Below are 21,628 nucleotides of genomic sequence, written 5' to 3'. Positions count from 1 at the left end.
GATTGGTTATTAGCTAATACATGGAGTTGGCTGCACACCTAAATTCCTCAGAGATAATGAAATTATACCTATTAGAATTATTGCACAGCTCTTTGTATCTGCATAACAACACTTTTCTATCTGTGAGGAGAGCAGGAAAGTGTTAACATTTTAAATCCCTGGCAAACCTCAGAGGAAAACATCTTTATTTGCAGTGTTTGTTCACCACATGGTGCATGCTTCAGAAGGTGCTAAATCAGCAAAACTGCTGAATTTGAAATATCGGAAGCATTCATCTGCCTCTGAATTCAGTTATGCTATATGTAAAAATCCCAAATAGAATCTGATAGTATAACAGCAATGTGGAATTGCATATTAAACATACCTAACCTGCCATTAAAAACCTCTAATTACAGTCATCAGAAGAGTCCCTGTGCTGTTACTTGTCATGCAATATCTATATCTCATTTTAATGGGAGAATATAGTATTTCTGATTATGTCGCTTAATGTACAATGTATGAAAGTTATGGGCCTGAACCTGTTCCCATGGAGGTCAATGGCAGTTTTGCCATTGTCTTCAATTAGAACAGGATGTCATTTTACAACACTAGAGTTTCATTTGCATTAATTAATTTACTTAGCAGGTAATGAAAAACCTGAAAAAGCAGCCCTCTGGCTCACGAGTCTGGCACCGTATTTAATATTTTCATTAGGAATAATTGCATTGATAAACTTCTAAGCAGAAGAGGTTAAGACAGATCAGTGTATTAGGCAAAATCAAGCAGTTGATTGGGAAGCCCTGAGACTGCCTTCAATGCCCTGGCCTTGTTTTCTTTCATTTGTCCTAGGCCTAGGCCTAGGATGTTGAATATTTAATGTTTAGCAGTGTTAGATTTAGGCACAACAGTTCCATATTTTATGGATAAATAGGATTTATACATCATGGAGACATGTGCTCAGCAGACACTGCAGAACTGGTAGCTGGTTTTTGGGTCAGTAGCCTCAATGGGAACAGCAAAGCTAGACGGGAGATGAGGCTGGGGTGCTTCTTCACATCATGGTTGAAACCAGGGATAATATAAGGTGCTTTGATTTCTTAAATTAAATGTAAGACAGATCAATCTCTTAAGTTTTTTAGCTTTTAAGGTGCTAACAGCATCTATAATATTAGCATCAGGCTCATGCCTGGGAAAGATAGGAAGCTGCAAAAGCAGTGATGGAGGCAGTTCTGCCAAGTGAGAAGGATTGCACTGTGTCAGCTGCTGGGGATGTAGGGTAGCCCCAAAATGCACACTCCTCTGGGACTGCAGAAATATAAGGACTCCATACATAAGACTTCTCACAGAAAGGAAAGGAATTAAATTATCTTCCAGTGAGCCAGTGACAGCTGAAGGATTACAGTGGCCTGCTGTAGTGGTGGTATGGCCCAGCAGTGGATGTACTAGTTCAGGATTTCTGTGATCTGATCTCCACAGGCTGCCACATACTTCCCCTGTCTAGAAAACAGAAGTCTGGCAAAGCCACTTCTCCTTCTGGGCACTGCTTCTATAGCCTGAGGGTAATAACTCCTCTTTACCTCCTAAGGTTCCTGTTTTGGTTGGGTTTGCAAGGTGCTTAGTTATCCAAGAGTTGGGAGCTATAAAACATCGAGATCAATTGAAAACCCGTCAGTCAGAACTTGAAAACCCATCAGTCTCTGTATTCAGAGCTTTTTATTAAATTAAGAAGTAAAAAAAAAAGTGAGACAATATTGGCTTGAAGTCTGCTTGTCCTCTTTAGCATATTGCTGTGATTGTCCTGGAATACTTTTAGCCAGGCACACTGTACTTTATGGGCATTACTGTAGAAATACTTGCTGAGAAAAGCTATTTTATTAATTGGGTATTCTCACTGTAAGTCATGTGATATCCCAGAAGACACTTTATTTATAAAGTGTATTTGCATTGGGAGTTTTTCAAGGTTCTCTATTTTACAAAATAATAGTTCACAGTGTAAACTAAATCCATCGAGGTGAAGCTTATCAGTTGAGCACTTAAATAAAATGAAATCAAATGCCATTTCCAGTGGAAAAAACAAATGCTTCTTATTTGGCATGATATTTTACATATCTATATATCACTTTAAAGAAGGTAATTGATGATGTTCATCTTGTAGAGAAAATGAGTTTGCATGGCAAGAAATAAGCCTGTATATCTGCCTCACTTGGACCAGTCCTTTCCATGTAAAATCTGAAGATTTTCATGTGTTTCCCAGAAAAAATGCTGAATTCAGAAAATTAAAAAGATCTAATTTTAGATTTTATTATATTTTTCAGATTTGTTACTCTTTGTGGCAAAGAAAAAAAGAAGTTAGGAGTGTTGCAAGGAAAAACATTGGGTTAAACGCATTTAGACAAAAATTCATTTGAGCTGTTTTAAAAAGATAGAGAGCTAAAGCCAATGCATATTATGCAACATTTAGCTCTTCTTGTTAGTTAAACAATAATAACATATTCATTTTTTTGGCTGATGGAATCACTCTTCTAAAGTGCACTTTGACTTTTTAAAAAATAAGAATAACACAGCAGCTTCTTTTTTAACTCTTAGCTTACCACTCCACTAATTTATTTGAAGGCTTGGTGTATCACTGAGAAATGCCATTTGTTCAGAAAGTTCTTTATTTCTTTTTGAAGACTGGCAGTTTAGAGGATGTGAGCCTGTATTCTGTAGCTTAAAACACAAATTTTATTCAGATTTTACTCTGATTATGATTCAGTTCCACTTTATAACTGACTGTTTTATTTCACCTGTGAAGGAAAATATAGCATTACACAGAAAAGCTTTGCAACTCTTGAAACCCCATTCCCCAACCCCTTTTTTGTTACTGTTCCTTCTACAATATACAGAAGAGGGAAATTTAAAAGGGGGATTCCCCTGATACTGACAAAACACAGACAGGCACACTTAAGCTGCCTGGGCCCCAAGGCTTCTGCTAATTATTGTCAAATTTACCTCCATGTCTCCAAAGTAACAATTTTTGCTTGATTATATAAGGACACCTGTCCACCTATTGATTTCTCCCTAAAATCTGATTGCTGTATCTGGTAGATACAGTCTTCAAATGCTACCTTCTTAAAAATTTCTTGAAAATCAGCTGCTGGATGAAGGATGGAGAGACAGGCTAATGACACACTGCAGAAGAGTCACCTGGGCTCAGTGGGTACCTGTTCTTTTTATCCCTTTCTCAGTGATGGAGAAAGAGGCATGGAGAAGAAAAATCAGGACAATGGCTCATGATGGTGAGTGCCTTATGGCACAGGAGTAACTGATCAGATAGAACCCATTCCACTGCAATAGGAAAAGGATATATCTCTTCATACAGAAAATCAAGGAGAAGTACTCTTCATAAATTCCATTACCTATGGTATAATTTATTTAAAATAGGACTCAATGCATTATGCCATAGTTAAAAAGAGGCAAAAAGAACTAGAAAGAACACTAAATCTAGATTAGAGATTACATAGTTCCTCATTGTTTAACCTACCTCTCAAAGAATGATGAGGTTTAGATTTTACTCTGGAGAATGCAAGATGATGTTTTAGCAAGTTTAATCACCACAGTGCTATTAAGAATCTTCACAGTTCCAAAATATTCATTAGATATCAAGGTTGTATAGGGGGTTAAGAAAAGTTTATGTAAGATCTAATTATTAACTCCAGTCAAACACAGCTTCCCTCCCCACTTCCTAAAACCTTACTCATCTGCAGAAAGACCCATCAGGACATCTCCATCCATCCTGAGGAGGAGAAATGGGGAGAGGAAGAGTCTTCACTTCTTCAGAATTTCAGATGTTGAAGAAGAAAGGGTGAGATACAAACAAGAACAAATGGATTTAGTATGAGCTGAAATCTCACAACTCTTATTTATATGGTTGTCTCCAGACTTCTCATTGGCACCATTTGCATGATAAGCAGCGGAAGTCTTCTTCTGTAACACTTGAGGAGTTATCTTTGGCTTGCTTTCATAGGTTTTTATGAGAAAAAATGTTGACTGAAATCTCATACCTGTGCCAAAACCAACTTTCAGGATGTTCCATTTGAATAAACCCAGCTGGAAAATCACCTCTAAACAGGATCTTATTGAAACTCCGAAGCCTTTATCTGATAGGAGCTTTCTTAATAATTTTTTTGAAATAAGACACTGAACTTGATGAGACACAGAATATTTTTTGTCTAATAAAATATTGAATAATGCACAATCCTATCCAATCTAATGGATGCTCAGATAAAAAATTTTTTATGCAAAAATGTTTCCCACATGCAATGCTTAGAAAACATAATTCAAAATTATATTAATTATCTTATAGTTTTCATAACAGAAGCATCAATCTTTCTTTGTAGAGGTAATTCTTAGATAAAATTAGGCATTGGTGGAAAATAGTCAAGTACAAAAATGAAAAGCTATGCCCTTGTTGCTCCATATTTGGAGAGCTGAACACTTCAGCATCAAACCCAATAGCTCTGAAAGCTGAATGGGTAGTTACGATATGGTACATAAAAAATCATCTCAGGGACAATTCTGAAGAGTTTTTCAGTTCAGCACCTTTCTGTGGTTGTTTAGCTGGGAAAACATGAAGATGGAAGGGAATGACTTGTGTTTCCTGAGATGTGTTTTTAAACATGGGAGTTGGGAACTACTCAAACCGAGGTTGTAAAATAAGAACAAGTAACACTGAGAGCAAGACAGTACTGACCTAGGAAGTACTCCATAAATGGTAGGCTGCCTTCACAAAGCAAAGTGCATCAGTTTTATAACTCAGAACACTAAACAGTGACACCAAAGCCTCCAAACCGCAGAAAAAAAGTCTCTGTGGCAACTTTTCAGCATACAAACTAATAAAGAAACACGCACCTGTTTAAAATTTTTACAGTCTTGCTGAGTACATTTTAGTTCCATTTGTGATCATACCATAAACTGAAGAGCGTGTTCAGATCACGTTTGATGGGCTGAATTCTAGATGCAAGGCATGTTTCCACATTCTAACATAGTACAGTCAATGCAACTCAACTGTGCAAACAATATTTGAATGCCTCAAGGTTTTTGCTTCTTATAAAATGCCTGTAAGAGGACAGCAAAATAGAAAGCTTTCATGGAGATGTATTCTGAATAGAAGAAGATACACAAAATCATAATGAGTTGTTACATGAAGAATTAGCTTTTCTTTATGCTTCAAAATTAATGTGTAAACTTATTCTCAAAGCAACTGTTGTGATATCCTGAATGCATCTGTCCCTGTGAGGAAGTAATTTAAACTTGAATAGTAGCAGCAATTCCTAAATAAGCAGTAATGATGTTTCACCAGAGGAAAAAGGGTTTGAATCTGCTTTTCCAGTTTTAGAGGCAAGAAAAAGCCTCTGCTCTTCTTCAGTGCAGCAACCACAGTCAAAAAACATACAGGGGTGCCATGTTTAGAGCACTGTCATTCAGTAAGATAATTTCCTCTTTTTTTTAAACAGAGTTTTTGTGTGTATAGAGAAAGCAGTTCTGTAAAGAAAGTCAGCGCTCCTTTCATTTAACAGCTCTATATGCATACCAGAAATCTCTGCCAACTACTGTTCAATGTAATTAAATAATTAAAAAATATAAATATTCTGACTATTGACTAGCTGTTTTGTTTGGAGTCCAGCAAGAGAAGACAGACAGCCAACAGGGCCAAGAGATGAGAACACAGAGTATCCCCAACGAGGCCGCTGTCGCCTGTGTGAAATAGTGCAGGGATCAGTGCAGGGAGCATGCACTGTAACCCAATTAATTTTCTATTAAAGGACACATACAGAACAAGTTGCAGCTGCATAGTCCTGTTTCATTCATCTCCTAGAATCTACATTTTAAAAGCATGGCTGCAGAAGCATGGAACATTTAAGGGAGAAATGCTGGATTTCCCAGTAAACCAGATATGCCACATTTCCTCATGGAGGCAAGGGAGCAGTGATGCTGCTCCTGAATGGGAAAGTTTATTCTTCCCACAGCTGCATTGCTGTAGACTCTCTGCACATCCAGGTAGGCTACTCCTCCTGAATTCCCTGGTTTCCTAGCTCTCCTCACACAGAAGGACAATAAATTTCTGTGTGCTCCCTGGTGCGTTGCTTCCCACACATCAAGAACCCCTGATCCATGGGCCTGATTAGGCAAGTGGTGTGTCTGGTTTCCATGAGGCACAAGCTGTGGAATCCTCCGAAACCAGGCTGAAACAGCACTGAAGCCAGACTTGTTTCAGGAAGGAGTCTGTTTTGAATTATGCTTCCTATTAGTGGTAGATTTAAAAATTAGGGAACTATGAGTAAATCTGGAACTTAACAAGGCTTAAAATAGGCCTGGGTCACAAATCTTGATGACTGTGTGACGGGCTGGTCCTCACTGCAACAAGGAGGTCTTTAACACAAAAAGTAAGTGGAAAAAGAGTGACTCCAGAGTGACTGGAGTATGGGGGATGGGAAATAATAAAGGTAAGTTATTTCTTCCCATCTTATGTTCTGAAACACAGGAAAAGTTTACACAAATGGTAAACATATGGAATAAATTATCAGGAGACTGATCTCAAAACAAAGACTACAACAGAGTTCAAGTGACACATTTCTGGAACAGAAATGGATGGTGCCATAAAGTCAACAGAAGAAAGTAGGATTATGATTAACCTGAAAAAGGGCAAGCAAATTAGACCAAGCCATTTTCCTATTCCTTATGGCAGCTTCCCAAGACCGCACATCTGAAATGTGTAATTTAACACAAGCCCAAAGAGCCTTCCTTGCCAACTACAGATAAATTAATCAAACATATTCTTGTACCAGATGAGTAGTAGGTATTTATACAAATAAAGAGGCATGATCTATTTATACACATATGCACCCAGATGCCTGTGCATGTTTATTATAGTTGAATTGAAATTAGATAACCAACATAAAAACCATTACACATTAGACAGGTCAATTAGTTCACTGCTTGAGTTTCAGCCAGGCTGGCCATAAAGTCAGGTAATAAAGCTGCAATGCTTTGAAAACACAGATGTATTTGAAATGAGTTGCTCCATGTGATTAAAAGAGATGTGAGAGGTCAGGAGAACAATATAACCTAACACCATGTCCACACTGCAGACTTCAGCGGCCACAGCCACACCAAGCAGAAGCAGGAAACTGTTTAATACCAGCTGTGCCACAAGTATTAATGTAATTACACCGGTATAAAGCTGAAATTTCATAAATGGAACTTCTTTTAATTGGTGTTTTTCCTATGCTGGTATGATATACAGATGTGCTAACATAACCACAGCTCTAACACAAACATTTTCTGCAGCAATAACACAGATACAGCCAAAACCATCCAGGGCACAGAAACACATGCTAAGAGTTTACTTTGACTATTTCTACACTAAATATATTACATCACCAATGTGTTCCAAATACATACAACTGGGGATTTGTGGGAAAAACATACAAAAGCTGCCTCGCAAGCAGCACTGCAGCGAAGCTGGCCCTTCCAGCAGCCCAGCTGTGTTGCTTAGCAACAGCATCTCTTTCTGCCGCTGCCCACACACCTGTGCTAACAGACACCAAAACGAGCGGGCCTGTTCCCACTGCTTCAGTGATTCCCTGAACCCCACGGCTTGATTTTGGGATATCGCCACAGGCACGAGGCTGGGCTGTAGGTGCGGCTGCCTGCCGTGCTAAACCCTGACACTGGTAATGACAGAAAGCCGAGAGGGACAACGTCGGCACGGCGCTCTGAAAGGAAGATGCAAAGACGCCTGGAAGAAATTACACCTCCACACCCACCGACCCAGCCCTGCCCGCCCCTGTGGGAGGAGGGGGCGACGCCAGGCCCCGGCTTAGTAGGCGGGACAATCAATGGGTCAATCAGGGAGAGGCCTGGGGTCATTGTTATCCAATAGCCGACTCCTGCTGCCCTCGGTTTGCTCCCGGCGCGGGGCGGGACGCGCGCTGCCCTCACGCACCATGGCCGCCGGCCGCGGTCACGTGGGCGGCGCCTCGCGGCGGGCCGGAGGGAGCAGCGGGGAGAGGCCGTGATGCGCAAGCGCGGCGCTGAGGAGCGGGCGGAGAGCGAGCCGGCGGGAAGCCCCGCCCCCGCAGCGTGGAGCTCCGCCCAGTGCGGCGAAACCCCGCCCCATCGCACCGAAGCACCGCCTTCGTGGCGGGAAGCCACGCCCCGGTGGCGATAAGCCCCGCCCCCCGCGGCTCGCGGCCGGGCCGCTGCCGGCGGGGGGCGTGGCCTGCGCTTCCTCCCGGCCCGGGCCGGGGCCGGAGCCGAGCCCCGCCCGCCGGCTGTCCCGCCGCCGCTCCGCCCGCACCATGTCCGACTCTCCCGGCGTCCCCGGGGACGTCTGCAGCCTCTTGGCAGGTGAGGGCAGGAGGGGAGGGCTTCCTTCCCGGGGGGCGGGCGGAGGGGAGGCCGAGGGGGGCGGGCCGGTGGGGGTGTGGCGGGCCGGGGGCGCCGGGGCGTGCGGGGCCAGCAGCCGCAGGAGCCGCGGCGGAGCGCTCCTCGGTGGGCACCGGGCGGTCGCTTCCACTGCACGGGCTCGGGGGCTCTCTCCTTCCCATCCCCTCGGTTCCTCCTCCCCGGCTACTTCCTCCCCCATGCCCGTCCGTGGGGAGCCGCGGCGCTCCGGCTCGCTTCCCCGCCGGCAGAGAGGAGCGGGCCGGGCCCCCCTCCCGCCTGGATGCTCGCAGCGCCCGTCCGCGCCCGGGAGCCGACCCCTTCCCCCGGCCGGAGCGTTCGGGGCTCCCGCGGGCGGGCGTGCGGGGCGTGTGAGCGCCGGTGACCGCAGAGCCATCCGGAGGAAGTGCCGGCCCTGGGCTGTGCTGGCAGGGCACACTGCCCGCATCGGCCGAAAAAAAGTAATGAACTTCCCCGCCGAACAGCTGAGGAGCGGACGAAAGGGTTGCTGAATTGCTGGGGTGTTGTCACATCAGTCACACACCTCTGACCGTGACTGGCCATGCTTCAGGATGCGCTGGAGCGTAGGAATGGGGTGATTTCTCACCGTGAAAGGTTACAATGTTACTACAGAATTCCGAATGCGAGTGGCTATCTTTTACCTCAAAGAACTCGTATCTAATTTTTTTTGGTTATTGTTGTTAAATAAAATAAATAGTATACTTCAAGGTTGGCTTTTCTGGTGTTTTATCAAAAAGTTTGGTATCCTGAAACCATTTTAATTCCAGTGGGACTTTTCTGAGAACTTCTGTTTCTGCTGCAGGAACTTGTGTAGCTCTGACTTTGCCATTCAAATTAGCCATGCTTTTTGAAATCTTCATTCTGTGGCCAAGCACTCAATTACATGACTGGGCACCTGCCGGAGTCCAGTGCAGCTCATCACCTTTACAGACCATTCTTTTTTTTAACACTTTGATTGAAAGAGCTAATGCTTGAAACATATAGCTCTCACCATATCTCATCTTCTGCCAAGTGTCTGAAGTGTTTTCTAACTGCAGTTTTTATGTTACTTGCATATCATACCATCTGTAGTTAAAATTTGTATGGAAGGCCACCAAAAAAAAAAAAAAAGAAAGCTTCTCATGATTTCATATGATGAAATAGATTCTTAACCATTTAGAAAAAATAATTACCCTTAGAGAGCCTTTCTAAATCTTGGTATTTTCTGTGGCAGTACTGATTTCTGGAACTCATGGTCAGATGCAGGGCATATATGTTTGTTTTGGTGCTAGTTTCACTGAGTGAAGCTCGTCTTGAAACCCTTCAATGTTTTAAGTGCTATAAATTTTTTTTTTTGAGGGGAGGGATGTGATGGAGATGGGATCATTTGAGATTGTGATTTCTTTCTCAGTCATGGTGCCTCATATACATGACTTGTCCTTCCCTCCTTCTCCCCATCTGTATTGCGTCTGCCATGGAAAGAGAGACAGAGAAGTTTGTATTTTGAAGTGAAACCAAGAACACCTATTTTTCCTCAAGATGTAATGTACTTTCAGAGTTGCTATGAGCAGCAGCCTGAGTTATATACAGGTATCTAATGTTTGTAGAGTATGTACAGCTTTAGCTTTTCTCTTTTCCTTTTGTGCTGTCTGTAGAACTGAAGTTAAGAAGGCAATGGAATGATTTACCAATGTTCTTTAAATATTTATTTTATTATTACTACATGTAACTAATAGTTTTCAGCTTTTAATTGTTACCTTCAAGTTTAACCTTGTAAGGTTATACACTGTTAAAATTAAATAACCTGCTTATTTTTGAAAAATAAATAATGGCATTACTTTTACAGTTTGTGTTAAACTCTCTTTTGTAAGGTTATCAGTCAAGTGCATGGAAGATAGAAATGAGAGTAATCCAGTAAACTTTAATCCAGTAATCCAGGAAATGGTATGAGCAGTTCTTTCACTGATATGTGTAGCATCTCACAATCTTTTATGTAGGCTTCTTTTTTTTTTTCTTTTTTTTTTTTTTTTTTTTCTCAAGCTCTTCCTGTAGTGAAGATGTATGATTAATGGAGGAGGGAAGGGAGCTCTGTAATATCTGTACTATTCATCAAGAAACTGTTATACAATACAAAGACCACAGTTAGTAGATAGTTATTAATTTCTGCATGCTTTTTTTGAAGGTGCTTTTTAATGTATTATTTTAATGGCACAGTTATTGATCCAGCACCTCTTTGAGATGAGGGAATATGTTTTCCCATCGGTAAAATTAGTATAATAAACAAGATGTGATTGGGGTCGCAAAAAGTAATCAATGGTGGAACAGAATTAGAATTCAAATTCACCTGCCTCCGTGCTGTGCTGCTTTCTCCAGATAATGATATGAGTTGGATGTCTATGTTAGTGGCCATTACAAGTGCCAGGCACTTCTTCATATCCGGTTCAGTTGAGAACGTGCAGCTAATGGATAGCAACAAGCCCTGCATTTTAGTCTGGTGTTCGTGTAGCAGAGAGGCCCTCACAGGTGCAAAATCTCATAAATACTGTGCTCTTCTGCTCTTCGTCCTTTTCTTGGCCTTATTGCCCAAGATTTCCAACTTCTGCAACAAGTGGAGGAACGATCATATGGGTTTCCTTATCCCTGCTTACCCTTGATTGATGGTTGAAGTATGTCCACCCACCGTGCTGAACAAGTAGGGATCCTACTGGAAAACATACTAAGTGCTCCTGTAGTTAAACATGGCGATAATGGGAATAAACACACCAGGGGATGAATTAAAGTTGCACAGGAAATTTTCCGACTTGTGAGTGCTTTACTTTGAACCTAAACAATATTATATCTTTAACACAAAAACAAATTCTGTCACACATGCTGGCAGGGTCATTATAGTTGCATATCAGTGGCGCTGAAATGTTCCAGGCAGAAGCACAGCTTGAGCTCAGGGCTAACTGCATTAGTAGGAAACAGGAGGAAGCCGTTTCTGTAAAGTTGAAGGGGAAAGGTCAGTGTGGCAATAGACTTATTGCAGAGGATTATTGGGATTGCACAATCTTCTTCTCTGACTTGTTCAAGTGCTAGGAGGGAAACACTGGAGACAGAAACAGGGTTCTCTGGTCATGAGTTGAGCTCCTGGTAGGAGGAGAAAGTAAGTCTGTTGCTCTCTTATCTCCCTCTTTACACCTTGGAGTAGTGTGGTAGTGTATGTAACTGCTTCATTCCCCACCCATGTCCCTGCACTTACAGATGATGCTTGAGACAGTGGAATTTAGTGAAGGAAGCCCATCCGTGCTCTGCCTTTTCTTCTTTTGTAAAGGCCTCCTCTGTTGTGTTTCCATGATATTTTTGTGGGCGTCTGGCAAAGTGGAATGTTTCTCTTTTTGTCCCCTCAAGTTGTTGCTGGTTACATAGATTTTTGGAGGCCTGCTCACATCTATTTTTCCTCAGTAAGTTTTGGCTTGTTCATAGCTGAGGAGGAGTTTGTGTCCTGGATTAGGGCAAATCTGGGAGAAGACCTCCAAAGCGGGTCCCCCCAGAAAGCAAACCCACACAGCCCCTCCCCACAACTGGTTCAGGAAGGATTCCTCAGAGAGAAGTGAAAGAACCTGTTTATTTAACAGGCAAAACACCCCCAGCACAAAAAATGAACAATACTGGATGACAACACTCTTTCACCAGTCTGAAAAGAATGGCAGATTCAGAAAGTCTTTCCTGGGAGTGGTCGCTCTGTTGTCGCTCCCTCCGGCGCTGGGGATGGCTGCTGCAGCCACAAGATGCAAACTCTCGGTGTTTCCCAGGTCCCAGTCAAGACCAGGTCTGAGTGGTTCCAAAAAGGGAAAGGAAAAAACAGTCCAGGGAAAAATGTGGGCTGCTTAGCTGAACTAACTAACAAGCAGAAGCAAAAAGCAAAGCCAAAAAGCAAAAGCCGCACTATGTAGTGCCCTGTCTCTCTGTCCCACCAGCTGTGGGGGAGCAGGCTGATAGCAAACCCAAACAAACCTTGCTCTTCAGAGCCAGTCTCGAAGGCACAGAACATAATATCCAGCATTAACAGAACACACAACTGGGAATACAAGCATCATAACCTCACCCTAGGACAGTTTGAATGTTCCTTCTTCCTCCAAGGGAATATTATTTCTTCTGTAATGTAAACCAGACTGGTTTCTTCAGTCATCTTGATTAGAAAAAAAATTCTTGGGATTTTTTCAGTTATAAAGATTTAGTTGGAGATAAGACTATTTTTTCACAGCTTTTGATGGTGTCATGGTCATTAGATATGTGTATCATTATTTTTTCCCCTGTTCGTGACACATGTGACTCTAGTATGGGTGATATTTCTTTGTCTTTTGTTCAGTTTTCCTTTCTCACTTGGCAGTGTTTCTTGTTTGAATCTTCTGTATTCGTATTTTGAAAGTTACAAATACTTTCACTGTGAAAATGGGATAAAATTTTCTCTAGTTTATATGGAACCTTGTATCCCATCCTAGTACCATTTTTCTTGTTCTGTTAAGCAAAACCCCAGACTTAAATGGAAACCAATATTCTTGTCCTAAGGATCATTTCTACCCAGATATTATTCAGTTTTTTTAAATACTTAGTTATATTGTCCAGATCACCTTTTTCTGTGTGATTCCTCTTTTTTTTTCTTCTTTTCAAAGTTATACTGTTTACCTACTTGTTTAGTTGCATCTTGGAAATGGCTTGCAGAAAATGTCAAGGCAAGAAATCTACAAGACATTGGATCCAGTGCATGAGTTGCTTACCTTTTATTTTTGGACTATGCTGGTTATATTTACCCCAGTCCCCAAAAAACAAACTGTCCATTTTCATTTTCCATGTCAGCTGTTCCTGGACTTTCTCCTTACATGCCTGTCATAGAAAAAGCCTCCTGGGTACAGTGTGGTTCTTCTTTATTGATTGGTTCAAATTTAAAAGCACACTGTTGTTTAAAACTTTACTCTTTTAAAAAAGTATCATTTCCGTGTTTCCAAGGCTTTAACAAATGCCAGTTCTTGCTGAAGAATCCATCTGTAGAAGATAAACCAGGGGGATTATTGTAGACATCTTTTAAGTAGACAAGTATTTACAGCTTTGGTAGTATGTATGTGTTTCTGTAGTAATGGAGTAAGATTAGAAACAGTGAGGTGAAAAAAATGCACAGAGGGACTCCTGGTAAGAAATAACCTCCAGTGATTTGAAACATAGTTCAATTGTCTCTGCCATAAATTTGGGAATAAGTGTCATATATGGGTGATAAAAATGGCATAGGCTATTTTTTATATACTCATTATTCACTTAGTTTGTCTTTTTCAATTAACATGGAGTCTATCTTTCTCATCTGACTGGGTTTACGTTTCTTTCATAATCATATGTCAACAAACCACAATAGACACAGCATAATGTGGCATACAGTGTAAATCTTTAGGTTAATCCTTAACATTTTTTATTATAGTTCATTTGGAATCACTTTGTAACTTGATCATGATTTGTACTGGTGTGGTTTTTTTCATTATATGCTTAATATGTTACAGCTTCATCTTTTCTCACCTCTTTAATGTAGAGAGAGGATGCTCAACTACTCATCCAATGAAATTATAGATAGATATGTAACTATATATATATATAGTACTTGATTAAAATTTTTCTTTTTTAATCTTTTAAAAGACATGCCTTATCAATTTACTTCGTTTGAGGAGTCTTAGCAGTTTGTGTATACTTCTGCTTTTAAAATCACTAAAAAAAACTGTTGAGCATCAACATTTTTCATCATACTTACTTTGTATGTGTCAACACAGCAACATAACCTTGCTTCTGGGATTTAAGGTACAGCAGTTTTTAAAGGCAGTCCTTTCCAGGACTTCGCACTAGAAGGAATGCTCACCTTCTTGTTAGGCTGGATAAATGTGGTATTTTTAGACATCTTGAAGTTCAGTCACTTTTATTTTACATCATGTGTTCTGTTTCTGATTAAGTGTATATATATTTAAAATGCAATTTAGCAAACTGGAGAGAGACTTTAAAACATAGTTGCAAAGTCAGGGGGAGAGCAAAAGCAAAAGCCTCCAATATTTCTTTGTTTAAGAGAACAGGCAGTGACAGCTATTGCTTGGCAGTTTGTCTTCAGGCTTTTCCCTATTAATGAATCGCATGACAACTTTGAAATCAAATTAATTAATTGCTTTCTGATGCCAGCCTGTGTAAAGCTGAAAGATACATGGCAGTCAGTTTAATATTGGTCACCTTTGGACAGTATGTGTGTAATAAACGCGCCTAGCTTGCAGCTATCTCCCAAAATTCTCTGGCCTGCCATTCCAAATTCTCTGGCTGGCAGCCGGCTGCTGGCTCTCAGGGTCCTTGAGGCGGAGGAGAGAAAAGGCTGGTGGCTGCAGGAATTGCTCTGCTGAGCTGCTGTTGCCTTCTCCTGTGAGTGGTGGTACAACTGCCAGGTTATCCCCTGGAGTGTCCCTGGTCGTATGCTGGGTGTGTGTCCAGCCTCCAAAGCAGCCTGCTTTCTCCTTGGGCCATGGCCCTGCCATGTGCCTGGAGGGGCTCCTATCTCATTGCCACTTTCTGATTCTTGTCATTTGAATGGTGTCAACTCATCAGTTGATGTGTCCATGATGGAGTGATTAACTTCTTGATAATGTGATTGGATAACATTTTGGTTATCTGCTGGAGGAGGGGAGAAAGTACAACCCAGCACATAGTCTTTGAGTGCCTCTGTGGGAATCTGCTTGGCCCACCCTGACAAAAAATTGAGGTAGTTCTGTCCTAACTATCTTTGTTTATTAAGTGTGACTTGCATTTACAATATTAAATCCTGTAAACAACAAACGTGCTGTGATTTGTTATGCTTAGCACTCCTTAACACAGTGCTTGCTTTGGGCTAGAAATTTACAATGTTCTTGAAAAATTCCATCTGTGTGGTTCCAGCCTTCATTAAAGAAAATAGCTCCAAAGGCTTTAAAACAATTAAAATCTTGCAGTGTTGTCTGTTTATAATCATTGAAGTAAAGAGAACCATAAACTGTTTTAACAATGAAATGCAATATAAATCTTAGCTTTTCTGCTTGTAAAAGGACTGTAGATGAAAATGAAGTTACAATGGCTTTTAGCTTTTGACTCTTCTGTGAACTTGCACTTAAGTTTTGAACTGTATGAGCTGGTTGAAGTGGACAGAGCTAAACTGAGGTGTGACATTCTTTTTTGGTCAGTTTGTAACCTGTATCGGCAGAGCAATTTGTGACTGATTTGTATCAATTGTATCTTTCAGTTTGGTAACTTTTGTTCATTGTTGCAGGCAAAAAATTTCTCTGGGGTACAGTGCAAGCAAATTTAACATCACAAGCTTTAAGAAACAGAGCAACAAGTATGGCCATTTAAGCTATCAAGCAGTCTAACACACAGGTTTAAGAGAAAAGGTGTTAAGTAGTTTTTTTAATGTCTATTTGTTTTTGTGTTTTTAATTTTTTAAATTATTATTTCCAGTGGGAACAAGTAAATGTCTGCAATGTGTGATACTAAATAGCTGCTCAATTCATTAGGAAAAAAATTATGGGAATATGTCCTTTGGTTTTTTTTTTTTTTCCTCTGGGGTAACTGATTAGTTCAAGTGCTTTTAGACCAGTGATCTGTTCAAAGAGGTTTTCTTTTTGAAATTTATCTTTTATTCCTTTAAAAATTTCTTGATGGATCAGCTGCTGCTGAAGCATGAAACAGGTGTGCACTGAAGTGCTTGTGAGGAGTAGTTTTATTTTCTGAGTAGCATTAAACTAGTACAGGAGAGACCAAGTTGTGGATCATTCTGCAGAGGGGAGAGGAAGTATGTGACTAGAATAGTGGTGAGAAATGGGTACATTTTGCTGCTTGTCTTTGAAGTTTGCTGTATTAAACTTGGATCTGCCATACTGAAGTCCCAAGTTCTGTTCTAATTCCTACATAAATCACTTTGTGGAAGGTCAGAGAAATTACAGGAACATTTCCTTATGTTAAGGCAGTCCATATTCCTCTACAGTGTGGAAGAACAGGAAGTGAAGACATGATCATAACTTAGATGACTTGCTGGCTTCCTGTCCAGAGAAGCTTAGGATGTTACTCATCTTCTGCATCTGGTACATCCTGGATGGATTTACAACAGTAGATTACAGCAAGATATATAACATACTGTGTAACTGAGTAGATAAGAAATATATACGATACAGTAAAATATAATTCTCAGGTAAACTGCTTCTTTAGCATCATGTGTGTGTCAGATCTGTCTTTGTATTTTGGGGTTGTGATGAATCAAGCCATATGGTATCTCTGGACATATGGAAGTAATCATGTTCCATGATGAAAACAGTGCACCCTGACTGTGGGTATACCTAAGCTTGGAGAGCTTGTTTCACATACTCATGTGAGAGGGAAGCCATGCCAGGGATGTCTTCTGTAACTGCTGCTGTTTAGAAATGACAGACTTGTATATGCCTGCTCTTTTTCTGCCACTCTCCTCCAACTCTACTTATACTGAGAGTAAATGGAACATCTGCTTCTGCCCTGCTCTTCCATGGTTGAAAATTCTCTATTATTTCAGCTTTTGAAGTCCAAGGTTTTCTGGAAAACAACAAAATCTGTCAGCAATGTAGTTAGTCCTGAAATTTTTGTATCCACAGTCTATTTTAAGCCAGAAGTAGTAATCCTTTTTTATAATAATCAACTTGGTTTCTCTTCCCCACATACACCTTAATTGTGTTATTTCAATGTTTGTATTTGAATAAAGCTTTGACAGTCAGAATTTGGGACAGCAGAATTCTCACCTGAGTTGAGCTTTTCCAAGAAGTAAAGAAGCCTGCTGAGTTTAAATGAAGACTTCTGAATCCAGGTTTTGTGATTAATTAGTGTCCAAAGGTTACCGTGCAAGTATTGCTCCTGATTTATAAACATGACTAATTCCTCTAAAGTTTTGCATGTTGGTGCCTAGGTAGAACTTTAAAGCTGCTATCTAATTTTTAAAATAAATAGATGAAAATATGAAAAAAATAAATGTTTAATCAGGCTGTCTCTTTTCAAGTGAAAGCTAGTTTTGTGCTGGAAAATCCTGTTAAGTTTCATTGAGAGAAAAACTGTTGATTTGTTTTGAACTGTTTTAATTTTTTCCCTGAATAGTAAAAGTATCAGTTTTTTGACCCTAGTTTTGTAGTTTGTTGATGTCATTGGGTTCTGTGGGTTCTTCTCTGCCAGCTTGATTGGTAATTCCAATCATCGTAATTTACGAAGATGTGTACTTTTTCTATGGGTTTGGAAAAAATCCCTGCAGGCATTCTTGGTCTGCAGCATAGAGGCTGTTGGGGGTATGTCTGGAGGATGCATTAATACATGTTAAGTGCCTTTCCTTCTGTCCTTTTAAAGAAGGAATGCCACAGAACTGAGTGAAGGTCTCCCCCATTCAGGATTGCTTTGAAAAATGTAATGGGAAGATTCTCTGTCTTATGGAGAGAGGAGGATCAATGTCATTCTTCAGAACTCTACTGTAAAAAATTATTATTTTTGCTGCACTTGGTGAGGACAGTAATGCAAACATTTAAATAATAATCTAGGGAATTATTTGTAAAGAAGAACATTTTTGTAATAGCTGTGCTAATGTTCTTAAAGGGTAACTTTTGACTTGTTTTCTTTCATCCTGTAATACAAAGGGTGATATGTTTCTGTTTTATAAAGAAAAAAGCAGGCAATTAAGTTTCTAATTTAGGAAATCTGCAGTAAATATTCATGTAAACTTTTGCAAGTAGACAGCTGTGTACTTAATTGGCTGTTACTTATGTTTCTGTATTGAAATGGTGTGGTGAATGCCTTGTGGGATGCTCCTGGGATTAGTGGAGAGACAGGAATCTCGACTCCATGTTTCAGAAGGCTGGTTTATTATATTGTGATATATATTATATTAAAATACTACATTGAAAGTATACTAAAGAATAGATAGAAAAGGATTTATCAGAAGGGTAGAAAGGACAGAGTGGAATGCATAACAAAATCTTGTGACTGCTCACAGCCTTGACTCAGGTGGCTGTGATAGGTTCAGCGAGTGAAAACAATCCACATGGACCAATCTAAGATGCACCTGTTGGTAAACAATGTCCAGAGCACATTCCACAGCCATCAGATAGTTAATTGTTTGCATTTCTTTTCTGAGGCTTCTCAGTTAGGAGAAAAATCCTAACAAAGGATTTTTCATAAAATATCATGGTGACAAAATGGAATGTCTCATCTGATTGGAAAAGTTATAGGATTAAAATGGTACTATTCATATGCATTTGCATCTATACAGAGAGAGCCAAGGTGTAAACATGCATCTGTGTGTGTATGTCTATGAGGGTGGGCAGGCACTGTGAGAAGGTGTTTTGTTACCCACAAATGCTTTCTCTCATCCAATGAGCAATTGTTACCCATATGGGTGAGACATTTATGTTAACAAGCAGGAGGTTTTGGTTGTATTTCCCCTTTTCTGTTTTGGGGATAATTGTATGTTGACTGGTAAATATAAGAAACATCAAGTGTTGTTTTTCCCATTGTTAATCAATAAGGAAAACATACTCCTGGGGGAGTTACACTTCCACAGATTCAGTACACTTCATTCTTTTTATCCTATGAAATGGATATTTACTATATTAAAAGAACTGTGGCAACTTTTTTGGAATGCTTTGTTTCTACATGACTGTATAAAAGTATAATCTGAGTTAGAATTAAAACTTAGAATGCGGGCTAAAGCCTTAGTTTGTGATTCTACAAGTGGAGGTGTACTTAATTTGAAGTACACTGTTGAGCTTGACTCCTTTGATATGGTTAATTTGCTTACCTAATAGTTTTTAGGATTGCTTTGGATATGAATCTTTAGTCAATCAGTGATTTCAGAGGCATTGTGGGAATACTTGAAAATACTGTAACCACTAAGTGAGTGATATTAGTATCTGGATAAGTGTTACTGCTGAAATAATAAATTACACAACCATCTTGGCAACTTGAACTTCTGAAATAACATGGCAGTAATATATGCATAAAAGCTATTTCCATGTTTTAGCTTTGTCTTTTACTTTAGGTGATGGAAAGTAATTGTTATAGGACTGCAATTTATTAGGACTTACGTAGCATAATTAAGTGAGCAAGAATCAAATGTCACCATAGGATTTGCTGTGCTAAGCATAAGTAGATGGAGAGCAAATGTATCTCATTTAGAATCTAAGATGTCTGTTAACTATGCTGTGAGTAGGGCTGAAAATAATTTTCTTATTTTTTTCACAGTAGTATCAGGACAAGCTCATTACCGTAGTATTTTGTCTTTTTTTGAGTTGTGTTTTTTTCTTTATTTAGATGTTGAAACATTTGTTTCCCAAACACTAAAAGGAGAAAATCTGTCTAAGAAAGCAAAAGAAAGAAGGGAAGTTCTTCTTAAGAAGATAAAGGATATTAAGGCAAGGTAAGTGAACTTCATGGCTTTAATATGTTAGAAAGTCACTTAACTGATATCTTAAAGTTTTATGCAATTTTAAAATAAACATTAAATGTATTAACAATTAAAAAAATCAGTCTAGGTCCTGTTTTTTAAAAAAAAATCTGTATGGGTTCACGTCTTGTCTTCTCAAAGCTGCTACAATTTGGTAAGAAATGGGATCAGAATGCTTTGTCCCATTTGAATTGTTTAGTATTCTGAAACCTGATTGCAAACTAATTGGGCAGAGCTTGCCTTCACCTCTGCTTTGGTAAGATTCATTAAAACATGAGAAATATAATGTATTGAGGATGAGAATGAGCTTCCTGTCACCACACTTAGCTGGTGTAAGCCAGCTGTGTGCTATCTCCTAAGCATTCCATTGATGGCATGCTTCTGCCTCTGTGGCAACTTGTTTATAATTTCGAGGACAGCACAGTAATCTGGTGAGGCCGCTAACTGGAGGGAGACAGGAGATGTGTCCCATAATCTTGTATTTGAAGTTTTGTGTTCTTTTCATTCAGGCTGTAAGTGCTTAGGGGACTATCTCTCTCTCATTCTCTCTTTTAAGAAAGTAGTATTTTATCTATTTATTTTTTCTTTCCTGTGTTTTCCATTCTGGGTTATTGAGTTAGCTGTGACTGTACAGCTGACTTGCAGATGCAGTGCTACTGACTTTTTTCTTGACTGACTAATGCTTTCTTGGATGATGAAATATCAGAGAGGGAACCTGCATTTATGAGCACATTGACACTGAATATTTTACTATTCATTTATGTGACCCCATGGTTTCACATCCTATTTTAATTTCTAATGTCTTCCTCATTTCCTGTAGTATTATTCACTGCTAACAGTGTTTTGCTTTTCATGCAGGCTACAAAATACATGCACATTTGTAATCTTCTTTGATTCTAACATCCCACATGTTGGGCTGTGTTACTGCCACTTGCTACACTGGATTTCTTAGATCTGGTCTTTTATCTCTGTTTGCATTTCTCAGTTTCTTATCTCTAGACCATTCCTTTCTCTTCTGCTCATTTCTTGCCAACATCTCCTTATTGACTAAACTGATATCCTTACTACTGCTTATTGTTCATAAAGATGGTCTTGGCAGCTGCATTTTATTTGCCAGTTAGTTCTTAGACAATGAATGCTTCTTGAATGCCATTCTACATAACTCTGTCCTGATAATTTGTCTGTATCATCAAACTGCATTCTGTGATTATTTTAGTTTCTGAAATACCAAGATTTAGCTCTGAAGAAACAGTATATGAAAGTATGTTTTCCCTCTGGCATGATATTTTTTTTGTTTGTTTTCTAGGCATTATATAAGTTGAGAACTCCTTGTTTGAAAAGGAATTCTTATTTAGGCATGCTTTAGCTTTTATCTTTCTGGTTAATTATTAATGCATTTTTATTTGGATTTCTGTAAATTTACTGTAGCTATACCCACTATTTTTGATTTTTTTTCTTTCATTTCCTATTGAACTACTAGTTTATTTCAAAATATGTTTAATGGCTTTAGTCGCGCACAAAATTTTTTGAAATTTGTTAACCTTTAGAAGGTTTACTAAAATTATAGATGCTTTTGTGTGTTTTTGTGCATGAAGATATCTGAGCAGATGTGTGTTACTAGAAAAGGCTGCTCAGTCTGGAATTGGTTTTGTTCAAGTCATTCTGTCAGCTGCAAAGGCACAAGGAAAACTAAGTAAATACTTTAAGCCAAAGGTAAAGACTTCAGCATTTTCAAGGCAAACTTGCAGC

General features: G+C 39.6%; 1 protein-coding gene across 3 annotated transcripts in view; it reads left to right on the top strand.

The window, feature by feature from the left end:
- Window positions 1-8,074: 8,074 nt before the first annotated feature.
- SKAP2 (src kinase associated phosphoprotein 2) overlaps window positions 8,075-21,628 on the top strand; it is a 121,333-nt gene continuing 107,779 nt past the window's right edge. For 2 of the 3 annotated variants that reach the window (XM_064412820.1, XM_064412828.1), the window contains exons 1-2: window positions 8,075-8,370; window positions 19,747-19,852. In XM_064412820.1, coding sequence (XP_064268890.1) covers window positions 8,322-8,370; window positions 19,747-19,852 — 155 coding nt within the window. In that variant the 5' untranslated portion in view covers window positions 8,075-8,321. The remainder of the gene's footprint in view (window positions 8,371-19,746; window positions 19,853-21,628) is intronic. The other variant, XM_064412836.1, reaches the window with a different exon arrangement.

The sequence above is a fragment of the Passer domesticus genome, chromosome 1 (assembly GCF_036417665.1).
Source record: "Passer domesticus isolate bPasDom1 chromosome 1, bPasDom1.hap1, whole genome shotgun sequence".
Lineage (NCBI taxonomy): Eukaryota > Metazoa > Chordata > Aves > Passeriformes > Passeridae > Passer > Passer domesticus.
The sequence above is the reverse complement of the archived record's forward strand: the minus strand, read 5'-3'. Positions and strand labels throughout refer to the sequence as shown.